The following is a 19,795-nucleotide window of genomic DNA, read 5'->3' as shown; positions in this document are numbered from 1 at the left end:
CCAAAATCCACAAACCCGGCTCTCCCGGCAGACCCATTGTCTCTGCGTGTTCGTGCCCCACCGAACTCATCTCCACATACCTTGACTCCATCCTATCCCCCATGGTCAAATCCCTCCCCACCTATGTTCTAGACACCTCAGACACTCTCCGCCGCCTCCACGCATTCCACTCTCTGGGCCCTCACCCCCTCATCTTCACCATGGATGTCCGGTCACTCTACACCTCCATCCGCCACCAGGATGGCCTCGGAGCCCTCCGGTTCTTCATCGACCAGAGGAGCAACCTATACCCAGCCACTGACACTCTCCTCCGCTTAGCGGAGTTGGTCCTCACCCTCAACAACTTTACATTTGACCTCCCATTTCCTCCAAACACAAGGCGTAGCTATGGGCACCGCATGGGCCCCAGCTACGCCTGCCTCTTTGTCGGGTACGTTGAACAATCCTTGTTCGAGACGTACCAGGGCCCCATCCCCGACCTCTACCTCCGTTACATTGACGACTGTTTTGTGGCCACCTCCTGCACCTACACACAACTGACTGACTTCATCCACTTCACCACCAACTTCCATCCGGCACTCCAATACACCTGGACGATTTCCGACACTTCCCTACCATTCCTTGACCTCACCATCTCCATCGCAGGGGACAGACTCCTGACCGACATACATTACAAACCCACTGACTCACATGGCTATCTGGACTACACGTCTTCCCACCTTGCCCCCTGTAAAGACTCCATCCCCTACTCCCAATTCCTCCGCCTACGCCGCATCTGTTCCCAGGATGAGACATTCCATACCAGGGAATCGGAAATGTCCTCGTTCTTCAGGGAACGGGGATTCCCCTCCGCCACCATAGATGAGGCTCACACCAGGGTCTCATCCATACCCCGTAACACTGCTCTCTCTCCCCATCCCCGCACTCGCAACAAGGGCAGAGTCCCTCTGGTCCTCACCTTTCACCCCACCAGCCGGCAAATACAACACATAATCCTCCGCCATTTCCGCCACCTCCAACGTGACCCCACCACTCGCCACATCTTCCCATCTCCCCCCATGTCTGCCTTCCGCAAAGACCGCTCCCTCCGCAACTCCCTCGTCAATTCTTCCCTTCCCTCCCCTCCCGCACCACCCCCTCCCCGGGCACTTTCCGTTGCAACCGCAAGAAATGCAACACCTGTCCCTTCACCTCCCCCCTCGACTCCATTCAAGGACCCAAGCAGTCGTTCCAGGTGCGACAAAGGTTCACCTGTATCTCCTCCAACCTCATCTACTGCATCCGCTGCTCTAGATGTCAGCTGATTTACATCGGGGAGACTAAGCGTAGGTTGGGCGATCGTTTCGCCGAACACCTCCGCTCAGTCCGCAATAACCTACCTGAACTCCCGGTGGCTCAGCACTTCAACTCCCCCTCCCATTCCCAATCCGACCTCTCTGTCCTGCGTCTCCCCCATTGCCAGAGTGGGCAACAGCGGAAATTGGAGGAACAGCACCTCATATTCCGTCTAGGGACCTTGCGTCCGGATGGCATTAACATTGAATTCTCCCAATTTTGCTAGCCCTTGCTGACTCCTCCCCTTCCTTAACCCTCTAGCTGTCTCCTCCCACCCTCCCATCCGCCCGCCCTCGGGCTCCTCCTCCTCCTCCCCTTTTCCTTCCTTCTCCCCCCCCCCCCACATCAGTCTGAAGAAGGGTTTCGGCCCGAAACGTCGCCTATTTCCTTCGCTCCATAGATGCTGCTGCACCCGCTGAGTTTCCCCAGCAATTTTGTGTACCTTCGATATTCCAGCATCTGCAGTTCCTTTTTGAACACCCCAGGTAACATTCAATGACTTGTCTTGTTTAAAGCAAAAAGTAATAGGATAGCTTCATTCATATTTCAAAGAATTGTAGGTGAATTGTAGAAAGATTGTTGAATGGTTTGCAGTAACATTTCATTTTAATTAAAAATGTCCTAAACCATTTGGAGACCGTACAAATGTAATTTTTTTTCAATGAGACTCGCATGCATACCATTGTTTACACTGACTGGAGATGCTCTGGCTCACTTCAAAAAATAGCACATCTCCGCTGAGGACCAGAGTAAGGGGCCTGTCCGACTATACGAGTTTACCCAAGAGCTCTCCCTAGTTTAAAAATAAATCAAACTTGTGTTAAGCACGTAGAATGTAGGTTGCGGGTACGTCGGAGCTCGGTACTTCTCTTAGCGGCTCTTAACGCTAACGGCAGGTACTCGGGAAACGCGGTAAGCTGGTGAAGACTCGTGAGATTTTTCAACGTTGAAAAAGGTCCACGAGAGCCCCGAGTACCCACGAGGAGTTACCGTAATTCTCCGAGTTCGAATCAGGAGAAACTCGGGAGAACTTTTGAATTAGCTCGTACAGTGGGACAGCCCCATAACTGTTGAGGATCTCTTCCGAGTCACACTAATCTCATTGCTCAGGTGAACAATTGGTCAGTTCCACTGACAACCCATGCTATAAAGAATACAGCAAGTAGTAATTTGTGTGTTTGTTGATGGATTCCAACCAAAATTCAATCTTATAAAAAAAAAAAAAAGTTAATTTTAAGATACAGCAGAGATAAATTAGTACAGAGGAAATGGAATTTGTTCAGATCAAGAGAGGGTCACAGGGGCCAGAACCGGTTTCATGGAAGATGAAGAACTGTGGATGTCCCTCTGTTATCCTTCTTGCCAAACCAGAGATCAGTTTCATGTTTGGGTAAGTAGACCCTTAGGATGATGTGCAGAGGGTGATAGCTAACAGGAAAGGTGAATGAAGCAGTTCTATCATCCGTCTGCCAGGCGTATGACATCCCGTAGTCACATCTGATCATCTGGAGAAGCCCCAGGCTGAGATATTGCACTGACAAAGAAACTTCGCAGTTGCTCCATTTCAGTCGATGGATCTGTTGCTGATAAAGGTGGAAGAAGTCCATGTTATTCTAGGTTCCTTCAACCCGGTGGTGTGGAATGGAGTACTGGGCGTGCTGGATTCTCAGAGCTGGCTGGGCGGTAGGATGTGAAATGTACCCAGTGCTGTATGAAAAACCTCTCTCAGTCCTTTCATCAACTGCAGGCGAGTGAACATTTGGTTGAACAAGTGTTCCAGGGGTTCCTGTGGAGTCAAACATTCCCTTTAACACGGAGTAATCACTGTGACCTGGACCAGCCACCAGCATAATCAAGGACGAGTCTCACCCCAGTCACCCCCTCTTCTCTCCTCGCCCATCAGGCGAGAGTTATTGAAGTGTGAAAACGCACACCTCCAGATTCAGTGACAGTTTCTTCCCAGCTGCTATCAGGCAATTGAACCATCATATCACCAACTAGAGTGGTCCTGAGCTACTATCTACCTCATTGGAGACCCTCGGATTATCTTTAATTGGTGTTCACTAGACGTTACCTTGCACTATATGTTATTCCCATTATCATGTGTCTGTACACTAGGTTGATTGATTGTAATCATGTATTGTCTTTCTGCTGACTGGTTAGTATGCAACAAAAGCTTTTCACTGTACCTTGGTACACGTGACAATAAACTAAACTAACCAACTAACAGTACGAATGGCCTACACCATCCCAGACAAACCTTTCTTCTGCATTATACCTATTGCATGCCAGCAGTCTGCCTTTGATGAAAGTCACTCTCACATACTGCTTTCCCGCTTCCCCATCTCCTCTTGCCCCAACTATCTGGCCTTCACATGACATCTTTTAATGGCATAGTCAATGGTTTTACCCAATGTAATAAAAAGGAACTGAGGATGCTGTTTTATTACCAAAGATAGCCACAAAATGCTGGTGTAGCTCAGTGGGTCAGGCAGCATCTCTGGAAATAAATGGATGGGACCTGAAACGTCACCTATCCATTTTCTCCAGAGTTGCTGCCTCTGCTGAGTTAAAGCAGGACTTTGTGCCTCCTTTTGCACACCAGCATCTGCAGTTCCTTGTGTCTACATTTTAGCCATGGAACTTGATTCTTCCTGTCCAGCATTTTGTGTCTACCTTGTGTAAAAGAAAGGAAAGGAATTAAAAAAGGAGTTAGAGGCATTAAAGTTGGGTGGGGAATTAAAGAAAAGGATAATCCAAAACCTAGTCGGAGAAAGGATTAAAAATGGGAAGGAAAATTAGATCCTAACAGAGCCCTAATGGACCACAGTGGGATTACTATGTTTGTATTCATACAACAATACTTACGCCCAAGATGTGCACACGGTTGTAATAGGAGCTGAAATCCATGCTGAGGTTTACAAGGAATTTGCACAGCTACAAAACAAGTTACAACAGGAAGAGGGTGTTCAGTTAGTGAGAACTGTGGGTTTCACAACCAATGTCCCAAAGCACATTACAGACAATGAAATATCTTTAAAGATTAGTCACTTATGTAATGAAGGAAAATGGCCAGTCGCCTTGCAGGCAGTAGGGTCCCATCAAAGACCAGCGTGACATGTTGTAATAAAAAGGGACTGCAGCTATTAGTCTACCCAAGGCATAAAATGCTGGAGTAGCTCAACAGGTCAGGCAGCATCTCTAGAGTACATGGATAGGTGACGTTTCAGATTGTCCAACAATACGTGTCACAAAAATCCCCTTCACCTGTGTTCACCTATTGTTCTGTCCCTTTCTTCTTGTTTTCTTTGCGTCCTCTTCCCCCCCCCCCCCTCCCCTTGCAATCAGACTGAAGAAGAGTCCCGACCCGAAACATCACCTATCCATGTTCTGCAGAGGTGCTGTCTGACCCACTGAGTCACTCCAGCATTTTGTATCCTCCTTTAATGTGACATGTTTGTTTTAGGAGCTGCTTGATGAATAGTTATGATCCATGCCATTGAAAGAACCAAATTGCTTTTGGGACAATAGTGTGGATGTATTAATGTACCAAGATGTGGTCTTAGTTCAACCAGCTCATATGAAAGATGGCATCTCCAAGGAGGTCAGTCTTGAGCTGAAACTCATTCTCTGGAGTGGGACCCACGATGCCAGAACAACCATGGTCAATGAAAGGGAGTGAAACAATTACATTTATTTAGTCCTCCCCTATAGGAGATCATTAGGGAGATGAAAAATTGGGAGGAAGGGGAGAGGAATAAGAGAGCTTGTAAGAAGCTTTACACTGGGGGAAAAAAGTAGTTGGGGGAGGTATTTTAGGGAGAGCATTCCAGATAGGAAACACTTGTGAAAGAAATAATCAGTAAATCAATTGTAGAATTGCTGGAATTTATTTATTTTTGTTGCTGTCATTATGCACTGAATTTTATTTTGTTCATTACATCTATGTATATAACAACTGTACTTAAAATCCATTGACTCCCTAAAATGGCCGAGGTACTTAGTGTTCTAACACAATTTGCTCTATTGGTGAAAATGTACAAGTAGACTAGTCAAGATACTCAAGAGTGCTTTCTTGCTGCATGTCCTGAAACGGAGCAATGAAATTCTTACTTGTAGCAACACAACAGATATGTAAACGTAGTACAGGGTACTTTGAACACAATTGGCCACAAAGCAGCTACATTAAATAGAAAGATCTAGCTTGGACGCAAAGGATAGATGCCTTTTTTTAATTCGGTAAGATTCCCTGACAATAGGACCAAAGACATTTTAAAATTAAAAATCTTTCCTTATCCCTTATCAGTTCATCTTACCGTTTCTGAGTTGACATTCAGATGGATATCTTTTGTTGAACTCATGGAATGTGTAATCTGGACAAACACTTCTCGGAACGGAATAATGTAATTATATAACAACAGCCACTCCCCCTACAGATAAGAAAACTGGTTATTCTTCCAGAAAAAAAAAATCAATGTTAAACAAACAATGGTCTTAAAATTAACGACTCTGGATTCATCTTGCTCAACTATCTCTCCTTACACTTTCAACCTTCTTGCTTTCCACTGTAAAAAAACATTGAAACAGTTAAACTTTATTGAAACTAAGGTGAATCCATGATGATCTGGTCTTTCATTTATTGTGTCATACCGCATGGAAACAGGCCCTTCGGCCCAACTTGCCCATACCGACCGAGCTACCCCATTTACACTGTTTGCACCTGCCCACATTTGGCCCACGTCCTTCTGAACCTTTCCTGCCCACGTACCTGTACAAATGTCTTTTAACTGTTATTTATTGGCAAGTAAAATCTCTAATGGATGATTTAATTGCACCACTCAAAACAAAAAAGAAGCTTCAAAGCCTTCATGGGCACAGTCCTTTGGCAATTTTTATGTAGGCTGAAAAATCCTGATGCTGGTCATGCACACTGTAAATCTCCACCATTCTGGCAATGCCCTTGAGAATATTAAGTTTGGAAGCAACCCTGTGTCCCAATGTACATTCGCTCCACTCCCACCACATGCATGTTAACCCCACATGGGCAAATGTCATAAACCATATACAGAATTTGGCCATTTGGCCCATCATGTTTGCTCCGCCATTCGATCATGGCTGATCTATTTTTCCCTCACATCTCTATTTTCTTGCCTTCTACCCCGTAACCATTGACACCCTTACTAATCAAGAACCTATCATAGTCTGCTTTAAAAATACCCAATGACGGCCTCCACTGCCATCTGTGGCAATGAATTCCACAGATTCACCACCTTCTGGCTAAAGAAATTCTTCCTCATCTTCATTTTAAAGGTACATTGTGGATTAAGAAACAAGTTATCATAAGCAAGTCCTGACCCTTTTTTGCAACAATCTTTGTTCTTAACTGCAGCGCCACCTATTAATCCTCCTGATAACAGAACAAGTCTCATTAATTATAGATTTTGTACCTCTTCCCGGAGTACAGGAAAATTCAACTGGGATATTTCTGGGAAACGTGGGTACAATCCTGAAAATAAGACAAAAAAAAATCTATTTCACTATGGTCATCTTACATTCAGTCTTTGGGGAATCTGTGTGTTCAGATCGAAAGGGGTGAAAGCATGTTACAGCAAAATTCTATAATATGCTAGCATCTAAAGCCAAACAGAATTGTATTTCATTTTGGCACCAATCTATCCTAAGTGATGCCCTGAATATATCCACGTGATCTTAATTTTTCTGAACTTTGCTGTTATCCCAGCATCTGAGGTGATGAGTAAAGGGCAGAAGGATTATAAAAATGGTTAGGGTTAACTTGTCCCCAATCAGTCTGAAGAAGGGTCCAGACCTGACATATGTCACATATCCATGTTCTCCAGAGATGTTGCCTAACCCATTGAGTTACTCCAGTACTTTGTGTCCTTTTTTTGTAAACCATCGTATGTAGTTTTTTGTACCTACTTTTTGCCAACAGAACTTATCCAATATTTGCAGTAGACCATAAGCTGATGCTCAGCGAATCTATTCAGTTATGTACCTCAGTAATACTTCCAAGGCATTACTGACAACTTGTCACCTGGTAATACCTTTAAGGTGAGAGGGACAAAGATTAGAGGTGAGAGTGGAGAAATCAGCACAAGATCTGCCAGAGTTCAGGAGAGGAGAGGAGATGGGCTGGGAAGTAAGGGGTATGGGAAGGGGGCTGTCTGTAGGCTAGTTACCTAAATTAAGCAAATTCAATTTTTATACCGTTGGGTTGCAATCAGTCTGAAGAAGGGTACTGACCCGTAACGCCACCTAAACATGTTCTGCAGAGATGCTGCCTGACCTGCTGAGTTACTCCAATATTTTATGTCTTTCTCTGGTAACCAGGCTTTTGCAGTTCCTTGTTATTATAATTCAATTTTGATTTCTTAGCTCAAGTCTCCGACTGTAACGGTGGCATGGTGGCGCAGTGGTAGAGTTGCTGCCTTAGTGCCAGAGACCTGGGATCGATCCTGACTATGGGTGCTGTCTGTACGGAGTTTGTATGTTATCCCCGTGGCCATGTGGGTTTTTTCCTAGGTGCTCCGGTTTCCTTCAACACTCCAAAGAGGTACAGGTTTGTAGATTAATCGGCTTCAGTAAAAATTGTAAGATTGTCCCTAGTGTTTAGGATAGTGCTGGTGTAACGGGATGTTAAAGATGTAAACACTCGGCATACAGACAGGACCCGACATCAGGATTGAACCAGGGACTCTCGCCCTGTGAGGCAATACTACCAGCTGCGCACCCATCACATGAATATCACATTGGAAATTCAGCAAAACTAATGGTGTAGCTCTCCCTCTCAAACAGTGCTTGGAGTCTCAGCTGTTGATGGTTTTCACTAAGTCAAACAAAAAAACCCAAACCATTTAAATATATTCAAGTATATTTCTTAATGCTATAGACATCCAGGGATGTGTGGAGAAAATGATCATGGTAGAATAGGCCAAAGGGCTGAGTGGCCTACTCTTGCTCCTATTGTCTATGTTTCAATGTTTCAGGTCTATCCCCTGCAAACATGCTATCAGAAAATTCCGTTTCCAAGTCAACCAACGATGGAGAATAATAGTCTGCTGTCAGATTAACAATTCCTGCATTTTTAAATAGCTGAGGTTTGAGCCAGGTCCAATTTCTAATTGTCTAATTGTCAATTGTTAGTGGTGATGAGAGCAATCAGCCTCGGGGTTCGACAGGCCACAAATCAGCATGAGTCTAAAACCTGGAATCACCCCCCACCTCGTTGAAACATTCTCGTTCAATGAGAAATGGCAGGCCTCAGTTTGGTAGCTTGCAACCCAACAGTATGAACATCGAGTAGAAATAAAAGATTGCTGATGCTGGTTTATACCAACTCTTCTTCAGCCAGACGGAAGGGTCCTGACCTTAAACATCATCCATCCTTTTTCCTCAGAGATGCTGCTTGACCTGCGGAGTTACTCCAGCACCCTTTGTCTTTCTTTAGTATGAACATCGAATTCTCCAATTTTAGGTAAACACCCATTTCTCTTCCCTGTTCCCCACCTGGATGCAGAAGGGTCTTGACCCGAAACGTCGTCTGCCCTGCCTGGAACGGGCACGCCTCATAAAAGAGCGTGGACTGGACTCTGAAAATGGTGCCAAAACACGGCTCCTCTTGCAGGCGGGATCAGTAGACAATTTCCGTACACTTTGCTTATTGGGAACATGGTAATACTCCACTGGACTGTACGTGAAAAAATAATTTCACTGTATGCTTGCACTTTAAACATGTGACAATAAAAGCACTATTGAAGCATGATCCGCTGAATTAGCCCAGCAGTTTATTTTTTCACTCAAGAATCCAGCATCTGCAGTTTCAAATGACTCCAACTTAATAGGAACAGGTGTCCATAGAAGAAAATTAACACGTGGCCTCCAAGTAATAATAAAACACTGATGTTACCTTTCTCCACGGAATTGTTGAAATGATCAAACAGTGTTGCAAGCCTTGCACAGTTGTACATTACAAATGCGCCACTCCTCGTTCCTTTGGTCGAGATATTGACACCTTGTGCCAAGTCCAAATTCAGCTAAAATTCACGGATTGGGGGGTTTGGGAAAGAAACATAGGGTGAGATTTTATTTTTCAACCTGATATCTGGTAGTTTCTTAACCTCAGTCGATTTGTAATCAAAGAGTTCCTCCAGTAATATAATTTGTTTTAAAAGGAAAATCAAATGGATGATATTCTGCTAAAGCAAAATAACCCAGTGATGCAATTGGTAGTGCCAGAGACCCGGGTTCAATCCTGACCTCGGGTGTTGTCTGCATGTGGAAGTTGCATGTTCTCCCTGTGACCACGTGGGTTTCCTCCGGATGCTTTGGTTTCTGCACACATCCAAAAGACCCATGTGTTTCTGGGTGAAGTGGCCTTTGTAAAATCGCCCCTCGTGTGGAGGTAGTGGATGCAAAAGTGGCATAATATAGAACTGATCAATGATCAGTGTGGACTGGGTGGGCAGTGGGGTTTGTTTCAATCAATAACCTCAGGAATAATCAATCAATAACCTCAGGAATAATCAATCAATAACCTCAGGAATAATGCAGGGAAATACTAGTCACTGGCCACCCTGTTAAAAAGTTTATACCATTATGCAAAAGGACTGGGATGTGGAAAATGGACATTCAGCTCATCTACCCTTCTGTCTGAAGAAGGTCCCAAACCAAAACATTTCAGTTTCAGGGGTGGCACAGTGATGCATCGGTAGAGCTGCTGCATTACAGCACCAGACACCCAGCTTCGATCCTGACTACGGGTGCTGTCTGTACATAGCTTGTACGTTCCCACTGTGACAGCGTAGATTTTCTCTGGATGCTCCAGTTTTCCTCCCACACTCCACAAATACATTAATTGGCTTCAGTAAAAGTATAAATTGTCCCTAGTGTGTAGGATAGTGCTAGTGTCCAGGACGATCGCTGGTCGGTGTGCTCTTGGTGGGCCGAAAGGTCTGTTTCTGTGCTGTAGTCATCTGTCAATTCCCTCCACACACCGCTGAGTTCCTCCAGCACTTTATGTTTTGCTCAAGATTCCAGCATCTGCAGTTTCATATGTCTACTACATTTTCTTGCCAGTCTCTGCTTTTGCTCCAGTCAGAATACATTGATTACTTACAGGATTGCGGTGTGAAGTTGCCAGTAGTTCAAACTTGATAACAGCTGAGGTCATGTTATTGATGATTTCAGCCCATGAATCACCTAGGAAAAAACGTCATCAATACGACATCATCAGAATTGTTCATACGCAGTAAAAAAAAATCCTTTTGCAGTAAACAATTCAATATTGAATTCTCCAATTAACTCGTATTCTCTTTTCTTTCTGTCTGTGTCAGAAATAGCCATTTCTGCCAGTCATCATTTTATTTGCTCTCCAATAGCAGTCTGGCCTGCCGATCCAGTGCTACAGGAATGCACAAACCAGCCACGGCATAGTGTGCCTTTACGAGCCACATTAACCTGTTTGGTAGCACTCCCTTTGTTCATACCATTCCTCTCCCACCTTCTCTGCTACGGAAAACGAACTTGCTTTTTCTCTTGTAGAAACAGAGAACCCCAGATGCTGGTTTATACCAAAGATTGACACAAAGTGCTGGAGTAACTCAAGTGGGTCAGGCAGCATCTCTGGGGGAAAAAGCATAGGCGACGTTTCGTGTCAGGACCCTATTCCAGTCTGAAGAAGGGACCCGACCTGAAACGTCACCTATTCATTTTTTCCAGAGATGCTGCCTGATCCACTGAGTTACCCCACCCCAGTGCTTTTCTATTCCCCAGTTCTGATGAAGGTTCCCAGATCTGAAACATTATTTGTGTCTATTTCCAGCAGATGCTACCTGACCTGCTGAGGATTTCCAGCATTTTCTGTTTTTATTTCAGATTTTTTTGATTTTGATACAAATTTCCGAACTTTCGACAAACAGCAAAATAGCAAGCCTTCAGACTCACTATCTGAACCTCCTTTGTCACCTTGGGTAGTGGTGGAATTTTGGCTGGCGGTCTATAACCTTCATCTGTATCAGATTGTATTTGGAAGACCTGTGCACAATAATCCAGGCTAGTGTTTGTTATGCCACATCGAGGATTGCTACAAAATATAGTGATTTCATTTAGGAATGTCATTAAACCAAAGAAACGACATAAGGTGTTGGAGTAACTCAACAGGCCAGGCAACATCTCTGGAGAACATGTACACGTTCTTAGGCCAAAACGTCACGTATCCATGTTCACCGGAGATGCTGCCTGCCCTGCTGAGTCACTCCAGCACTTTGTCTTTATTTTTGAAAACCAGCATCTGCTGTTCCTTGTTTCTCCTTATTAATAAACTAAATTCTACCTTTCCTTCCAACTGGATGTAAAAGTCACTATGACAATTATTAACAGCATTCTGACGAACATTTACCCCAAGACATTATGTAATTTTTTTAATGGAATGTCTTGTTTATATACATTACAATATTGATTATACTTTGAAAGGTGTTATCATTGGCTGTAAATGAGACTGTTGTGAATAGTACTGAACTGAAATACTTCTCTTTGCACCCTGAACTAGCTATCTTCTTGAACCTTTTATAGTCACACGGCACGGAAACTGACCAAGATGCCCCATCTACGCTAGTCCCATCTTCCCGCGTTTGGCTCATACCCCTATCTCAACCTTTCCTATTCATGTACATGCCCAAATGTTTTTTTTAAATGTTGTTTTTGTCCCTGTCTCAACTACGTCCTCTGGCAGCACGTTCCATATACCCATCACCCCCTGTGTGAAAACATTGCTCCTCAGGATTGTCGTGAATCTTTCCCCATCTCATATTACATTACGTCCTCTGGTTCTTGATTCCACTACTCTGGATAAAAGACTTTGTGAATTCACTCATCTATTCCTCTCACGATCTTACACACCTCAGCACACAATCTCAGTATCGTTTTTATGCAACGATCAACTGTGGAAAAATGTTTATCTAATTTTCCTTTGAATAAAAATCATCTCGGTTTTAAACCCATCTCTAATGAGCACTTACCAACAATTTGTTAATTTCTCTCCAAAACAATGTTATTGATTATAGTCATATCACCTACAGCCTTAACTGGCTGAAGACTTGTGTTTTTAAACTAAACTACACTATCTCATTCATTCCCCGCTAACACATTTTGTGTTTGTTCCCAGTTGTAGTCTAGTAAGAACAAAGTTGAGACATCCTGTTGCCAAGGCCAGTGTGAACTAAAGGGACACATGACTAGATAACATACTTGTCCAGTGGATCTGTACCTTGCACTATGTTTCCATACTTCATTACAGATGCTTCGAGCATTTGAGATTTTCGAAATCTAGATCAAAAAAATTGTTTGTGATTAAAGGATAGTTCTAAAAAGTAAATTGGTTAATTTTATAATGTAATCTTACTTCAAAATATCAATAGTTTTATCATTGAAGTAATTGAATTCTACTGGTCGAAAAAAAGGAATCTATGATTAAACAGTGCTAAATCTTCGTCATGTGAAGTAAATCAAGATGAGTGAAAATAAGTTTGGCACTGCTGGAAAGGACCAGTTTGGTTTAGATTAGTGATCCAACATGGAAACAGGCCCAATTGGCCCACCGAATCCATGCCCATCCTCGATTACACGTTCACATTCAAAATTATATGTATTAAATGGACCCGATTTAATTAACCAAGAACAAAGGAAATAAGTTCATTCTTGCAATTCCATCCAAATAGAAAGGTCTGGGAAGCAATAATTTAGAAACCAGAAATTTCAATCACCTACAATGGGTGATGCAGTGATAGAGCAACTGCCTCACCACGCTAGAGACTCGGGTTCCACCCTGTCGAATGCAGACTGTGTGGAGTTTGCATGTTCTCACTGTGACCTTGTGGGTTTCCTCTGGGGCTCTGATTTCCTCCCACACACTAGGAATGTGCGGGGTTTTAGGTTAATTGGCCCTCTGTAAATTGTCCCCACTGCGCAGGGAGTGGATGAAAAAGTTGGATAACAGAACTAGAGTGAACGGGTGATCGATGATCAGCATGGACTCGGTAGGCCAAAGGACCTGTTTTCATGCCTTAGCTGTAAAAAAAAAATTCCTATACACCCCTGGGCTATAAATAACGATCTATTCTCCTTCTCAGGCAGGTTGTGTGCCTGGTGGAGGAATTCAGGCAATAAACAATCACGGGGTTGGTCTTGTTTCCACAAATAGGACTGAGCCATGAAATGCTATAATGGTGTTGAGAGATATTGCACTGAAGTATTCAGTAGTTAATGGCTCACACAGTGGTTGGTTGTCTGAGATGTATTGTAGGCAAGGTCAAATTTTATTTTATTATGGAAAATATCTGTGTAAACATGAATTGTTTGAATTGATGACAAAATAAAAAGTATGAGGGAAGACAGTCTAAAATTTGGTAATTATTTGCACGGGTGACTTACTGAAAATACTGAACAGCACTGAGATGAGAGTGTTCACCTTTTGTTCTCACTGAGCCACACACAAGATGTCTCTGCGAAGTACAAAACAAATACATAATTAATATTTCAATGAACTACAGTTAAAATTATATTATCAAACTACTTCTACACACCAGAGTAAAATACCAGAGCGCCGCATGATGCAGCTCTGTAAGGCTTAGGTTAGGACGTATTTGGAGAATTGCATGTAGTTCCGATTGCCCCATTACAGAAAGGATGTAGAGGCTTTGGAGAGTGTGCAAGGTACCAGAATACTATCTGGATTAGGTGCTTTCCACTACAAGGAGAGGTTGGATAAACTTGGAATGTTTTCTCTGGAACGTCAGATGTTGAAGGGAGATTTGATAGAAGTATATAACATATTCAGAGGCATGACTATGGTAGACAGTCAGAAGCTTTTTCCCCCAGGGTGGAAAGGTCTAACACAAGAGGGCATAGCTATAAGGTGAAAAGGGGAAAAGTTTAATAGAGCTGTGCAGGACAAATAGTAGTGGAGGACTCAAATGCATTGATAGGGGTACTGGAGGTGGCAGATACGATAGTGGCATTTAAGAGGCTTTTAGATAGGCACATGAAAGTGCAAGGAATAGAGGGATATAGTTCATGCACAGGCTGATTAGATCAGTTTAACATGGCATCATGTTTGGTACATACATTCTGAGCAGAAGGGCCTTGAAACCTGACAGGTAATGAGGCAGAAGCTTGATCTGCCCATCTGAATGCATCACTTTGTAATTACATTAGTCCAGGCCAAAGAAATGGCTTGGATCAAATAGTTGAAGTAAGCAAGCAAAATGGTTATTGGTGAACATGCGAAGTACAGGTACTGCAAATGCTGAAATGATGGAATAAATCAAAATGGTGGTAACATTCAGCAGGACAGGCATATTTAGTCTAGAGATGGTGTGGAAACAGCCCACTGAGTCCACGCCGACTGTTGATCACCCATTCACACTAGTTCTGTTATCCCACTTTCTCATCCACTCCCTGCAGACTCGGGATAATTTATGGAGGCCAATTAATCTAATCGATTTCAAAAGGAGAATTCCCGCACAGGTGGATGAGCTCCTGAGTAAATGCTTGTATTCTTATAGCAACGCTCTTAAATGTGTTACTTTCGCCGGGAACATTTGACTATTCACTGTTTCGACTTTGTTCCACCATTGCATTACTAATCCCGATATGTCAAAATAACCTGAGTTACTCGATCAGTCTCACTGCTGAGTATCCGCCAGAGAACATCAATCTTCTGCTGCTGAAACTCCTCCTCACAGCCCACCACGTGGATTGCCGTGCATTGGTCTGCTGCATCCACCTGAGACTCAAAACATACTTTAATTACTTTAAAACATGTTTATACATTTTATTTCAGTTTAATCAGAACAGAATATAACAGCAAAAACCATCCATGGTCCATCCATAATGTTGTTATCAGAGTAGTACAACTCACCAGTCCCTAATATAGATTAAACATCACAACTTACAAATAGGCTCCGAATTATATAGACTTGAGAAAAATTTCTATATATTTCTGTGATATTTTTGTTGTTGTCTATTATGGGTTTTACACCAGTAATATGTTTACCTATCTGTTGTATTGCAGCAAGTAAGAATTTCATTGTTCCTTTTCAGGACATATGACAATAAAACACTCTTGACATAGTGCTGTAAACTCATCCCCATTGAATATTTCCATCAAGTAGTAGAAACAGGAACTGCAGATGCTGGTTTACACAAAAGAATACAAAGTGCTAGAGTAAATCAGCGGGTCAGGCAGCTTCTCGGGAGAACATAGACAGGTGTCGTTTTGTGTCAGTATTCTTCTTGAGACTGATTGGAGGAGGGGGAAGGGATGAAAGCTTGAAGAGAAGAGAGGCAGGACAAATTGTGGCAGGTAATACGTGGGCAGAGGCGATGGGGGAGGGGTTCAGATATGCGGTTGGTTGGAACAAAATCCAGAGATAAAAACATACATTGACAGAATTTAGGAGCTGCGAATTGTGAAGTCAGAGGAAGGAACGTAGGATGAGGAGAGGAGAAATAGGTGGGAGTCCAGGAGGAGTAGTTGGGAGGAGAGGGCGAGGGGCGGTGGTTAGAGGTTACTTAAAATTGGGCAATTCAACGTTCATACCTTTGGGTTGTTGGCTACCTAAGCAAAATATGAGGTGCTGTTCCTCCAGTTTGAATGTGCCCTTACTCTGGCAATGGAGGAGGCCCAGGATAGAAAGGTCAGTATGGGAATTGGAAGGGGGGGGGGGTGGTCAAGGTGGTTAGTAACTAGGAGATCCTGTTGGCCTTGGTGGACCAAGTGCAAGTGTTCAGCAATCAAAAGTAATGGTTAACTTCAACATATCTATTCTGTTGGTCTAGAGTGCAAGGCATCCTGTCTAACTGAAGTTTTGGCAGATCTATCTTCTCCAACGTCACTTCATACTTGGTCATTGGTGCTCTCTTCGCCAGAACTGGACAAGCTAGATGCAGGAAAAATGTTCCCAATGTTGAGCGAGTCCAGAACCAGGGGCCACAGTCTTAGAATAAAGGGGAGGCCATTTAAGACTGAGGTGAGAAAAAACTTTTTCACCCAGAGAGTTGTGAATTTGTGGAATTTCCTGCCACAGAGGGCAGTGGAGGCCAAATCACTGGATGGATTTAAGAGATAGATAGAGCTCTAGGGGCTAGTGGAATTAAGGGATATGGGGAGAAGGCAGGCACGGGTTATTGATTGGGGACGATCAGCCATGATCACAATGAATGGCGGTGCTGGCTCGAAGGGCTGAATGGCCTCCTCTTTCACCTATTTTCTATGTTTCTATGACACCCTGGTATACTATACCATGTTCAGATCTCAAATGGTTGGGAATCATCATCACCCAGTTTATTACAGGCTGCTAAATTTAATGGAATTAATGATTTGGTACGTCTGCTAAGGTATTGGGTAAAACAGTGTGGATTTCACGTGGAACTTTGAGCAAAAAACAAAATGATGGAGGAACTTAATGGGCCAGGCACATCTGTGGAAGAAATGGACAGATGATGTTTCAGGTCGGGACCCTTCTTCAGACTCATCAGAAGTGGACTGTCAAAGGCAACACTAAGCTTAATTTAGTAATGAATGGCAGGGACACTCAGACCCCCAAAGAGACATTTGGTGTAGCATGAAGAAACAATACAGTAGAAACAAAGAACTACAGATGCTGGTTAATACACAAAAGGCCATGTTTTCCAGAGATGCTGCATGACCTTTTGAGTTAGTCCAGCACTTTGTGTCCTTCCGAGAAACAATACAGCTAGATGCCAAAATTGACCTACTGACTTCCATCACCCCTCAGATATCTAGGTTTAGATCAAGTCACTTTATTCTCCTATGTCCCAGATAGAACAATGAAATTCTTACTTGCAGCAGCCCAACAGAATATGTAAACATAGTACACTGTAAACAATATAATTAATGAGAGAGAAAACAAATGGTTTAGTGTGTGTGTGTGTACATATACACAAATATGCACAAATACCCACACATATACATATATACACGCATACATACGTACACACAAAAAAATCCAAACAATAATAGTGCTATAATAACAATAATAGTCTACGTAGTTCAGAGCTTATTTGAGGTTGTGGTGTTTAATAGCTGAATGGCTGTAGGCAAGAAACTGTTCCTGAACCTGGGCGTTACAGTTTTCAGGCTCCTGTTACTTCTTCCCGATGGCATGAGTGAAATGAGTGTTTGTTCAGCGTGGTGTGGGTCTCTGATTATGCTGGCTGTCTTTTTGAGGCAGCGATTCCAGTAAGTCCCTTCGATGATGGGGAGGTCAGAGCCATTGATGGACTGGGCAGTGTTCACAACTTTTTGCATCAGGTAAAAAGGTAAACATGTCACTTTGGAGCATACCTTTCGGACCATGTCATTTGTTGGAAAGTAAGCTGAGCTTACACTGACCTGTAAGACTGTGTTTTGAAGTTCTGCTACCTGTCTCAGGGTTTCCTCCTGCACTGTATAAAGCAGAATCAATTATTCTAGTTTACCATCTGAAAACACCAAGCAGCAAATATCAATCCTCATTCCTAGAAATAATGGTTTGCTTCAGTTTGCTACTTTTAAATAATATTCAATTCAATATGCACCAACCTTGATTATAATTCTAAGGTGGACACAAAATTGCAGACCCGAAACGTCACCCATTCTCGACCCGAAACGTCACCCATTTCTTCTCTCCAGAGATCTGCCTGTCCCACTGATTTACTCCAGCATTTTGTGTCTACCTTCGATTTAAACCAGCATCTGCAGTTCTTTCTTAAACATTGATTAGAATTCTATTTTACAAACAGACTTGATGTTTTACAAACAGACGTGTATTCATTCAGGATGTGGAGGCTCATTGTCTTATTTCCCTCCACTGTGTCGTCCTTTTGAACTTAACATTCAAAGATATTTTCCCAGTCTTTCCATGCCATTAAATGAGAAAAAAAAATCTCTATCTCAGATACCGCATGGGTCACAGAACAACTACCAGCATAATAAAAGGCCCGTATGCCTGGCTTGTTAATTTTCATGGACCTACCCAAAGCCACATTCAAGTTTGTGTCATAACCTTCTAGTTCCTTCTCCTTCAGAAACAGTCTTAGATTCACTTTGTAGCCAACCCCTTTTGGCAGCGTGAGACAAGTCTGATTTGAAAGGGTATCCATCTGCCCACACTCTGTGTAAACTGACTCTGAGAGAATCTTCTTGAAGTCAGAAACTTTTCTGTCGTCTGACACAGTTTCCAGGGAGGATGTCCAGTTGACGCCGAATGATCTCAGGAACTTGCAGACTCCAGCATTTTGCTGAAGATTTGGCACTGCACGTACAACATAGCTGAGGACAAAAATGAAAAACAAACCAGAACATTATTTGTAAATATACCCTAAATGCCCATTTGTTTAAATTGTTGCTCTTAGTAAGACAATAACCATCAGGTTAAAAACCTGTAATTTGTGTAAGTAAAACACACCCTTGTTGTCTTAACACTTCAGCAAGATGGTCTGCCAGGAGGATAGTTCGTAAATGATTAATTGTCATTGATTCGGGTCCCCTACTCCCTTGCAACGGTGCGCAGTTCAGAATCACACATTTCCTCTTTGGCAATACAGACTTCAGAGGTCGTGTGTAGAGAGGGAGATTGCTCAGCACCTGCTGAAAAAGGGCAGGATGGTCCAAGTGAATCACCAATCCAGCTCCTGTCTGGATGCAGCTGCGTATATACAGGCGGTGACCATACTCTGACAGCAGCCTTTCGATGAGATCTCCGGGAACCTAATACATAAAAAAACATTAGAGTTTATAAACATAGAACTGCAGATGTTGGTTTACACAAAAGGATACATATTGCTGGAGTAACTCAGTGGATCAGGCAGCATCTCTGGAGAACATAGAGAGGCGACGTTTCTGGTCGGAACTCCTTCTAATAATCAGTCTGAAGAAAATTCCCGACATGAAACATCACCTGTCCATGTTCTCCAGAGGTGTTGAATAACCCGCTGAGTTACTCCAGCACTTTGTGTCTTTTGTCTACCCTGTTGATGCCTCTTATATCGATTGTATACTACTTGTCAGGTGCCCCCCACCCCATGCAGTGACTTTGATGCTGAACCCGTCCCCGGTCCCCGCCGCCTCGCCCACCTGACCCTGCGGGTAGAGTTTGCTCAGAGCCCCTCTGGGTGCGATCCAGTCGCGGGACCTCAGGTTGCGCCCGCTGCTCTCCTTGAACCAGACACGGCCGTCCCTCCCGCCCAGCACCGCTTCCAGCGCGGCGGCGCAGCTGGCGAGGCTGAACTCCGGGGCAGCTGCTGCAGCGACGGCGGCGCCTCCACCGGTACAGGGCTGCGCCATCTTGATGGCGACCCCGCTGCCCATCATTTCCGGGTCAGCGTCGGATTTCCGGCTCTATAGATCACCATGGCAACGGGTATGCTGGACACGAGAAAC

The 19,795-nt window shown here is 43.5% G+C and overlaps 2 protein-coding genes across 6 annotated transcripts in view; one reads left to right on the top strand and one right to left on the bottom strand.

The window, feature by feature from the left end:
- wdr6 (WD repeat domain 6) overlaps positions 1-1,965 on the top strand; it is a 26,252-nt gene extending 24,287 nt beyond the window's left edge. For both annotated transcript variants that reach the window (XM_033037002.1, XM_033037001.1), the window contains one exon: positions 1,821-1,965. The gene's annotated coding sequence lies outside the window, so the exon portion shown is untranslated. The remainder of the gene's footprint in view (positions 1-1,820) is intronic.
- dalrd3 (DALR anticodon binding domain containing 3) lies at positions 1,912-19,795 on the bottom strand. Of its 4 annotated transcripts, none has more exons than XM_033037004.1 (13): positions 19,490-19,778; positions 18,822-19,123; positions 18,390-18,685; positions 17,768-17,820; positions 15,017-15,136; positions 13,783-13,853; positions 12,620-12,678; positions 10,472-10,554; positions 9,263-9,389; positions 6,783-6,841; positions 5,652-5,765; positions 4,204-4,272; positions 1,912-3,121 (listed from the first exon to the last, which is right to left on the bottom strand). In XM_033037004.1, exons 1-13 carry the CDS (start codon positions 19,724-19,726, stop codon positions 3,002-3,004), a joined length of 1,710 nt encoding a protein of 569 aa, XP_032892895.1. In that variant the 5' UTR covers positions 19,727-19,778; the 3' UTR covers positions 1,912-3,001. The 4 variants fall into 4 exon arrangements, 3 of the variants coding, with proteins under 3 accessions (XP_032892895.1, XP_032892896.1, XP_032892897.1); XM_033037005.1 differs by having other exon boundaries at positions 2,505-3,121; positions 15,026-15,136; positions 19,490-19,784; XM_033037006.1 differs by lacking the exon at positions 17,768-17,820 and having other exon boundaries at positions 2,505-3,121; positions 15,017-15,153; positions 19,490-19,779.

Source organism: Amblyraja radiata, chromosome 18 (genome assembly GCF_010909765.2).
Source record: "Amblyraja radiata isolate CabotCenter1 chromosome 18, sAmbRad1.1.pri, whole genome shotgun sequence".
Classification (NCBI taxonomy): Eukaryota; Metazoa; Chordata; class Chondrichthyes; order Rajiformes; family Rajidae; genus Amblyraja; species Amblyraja radiata.
This window is presented reverse-complemented; position numbering and strand designations above follow the sequence as displayed.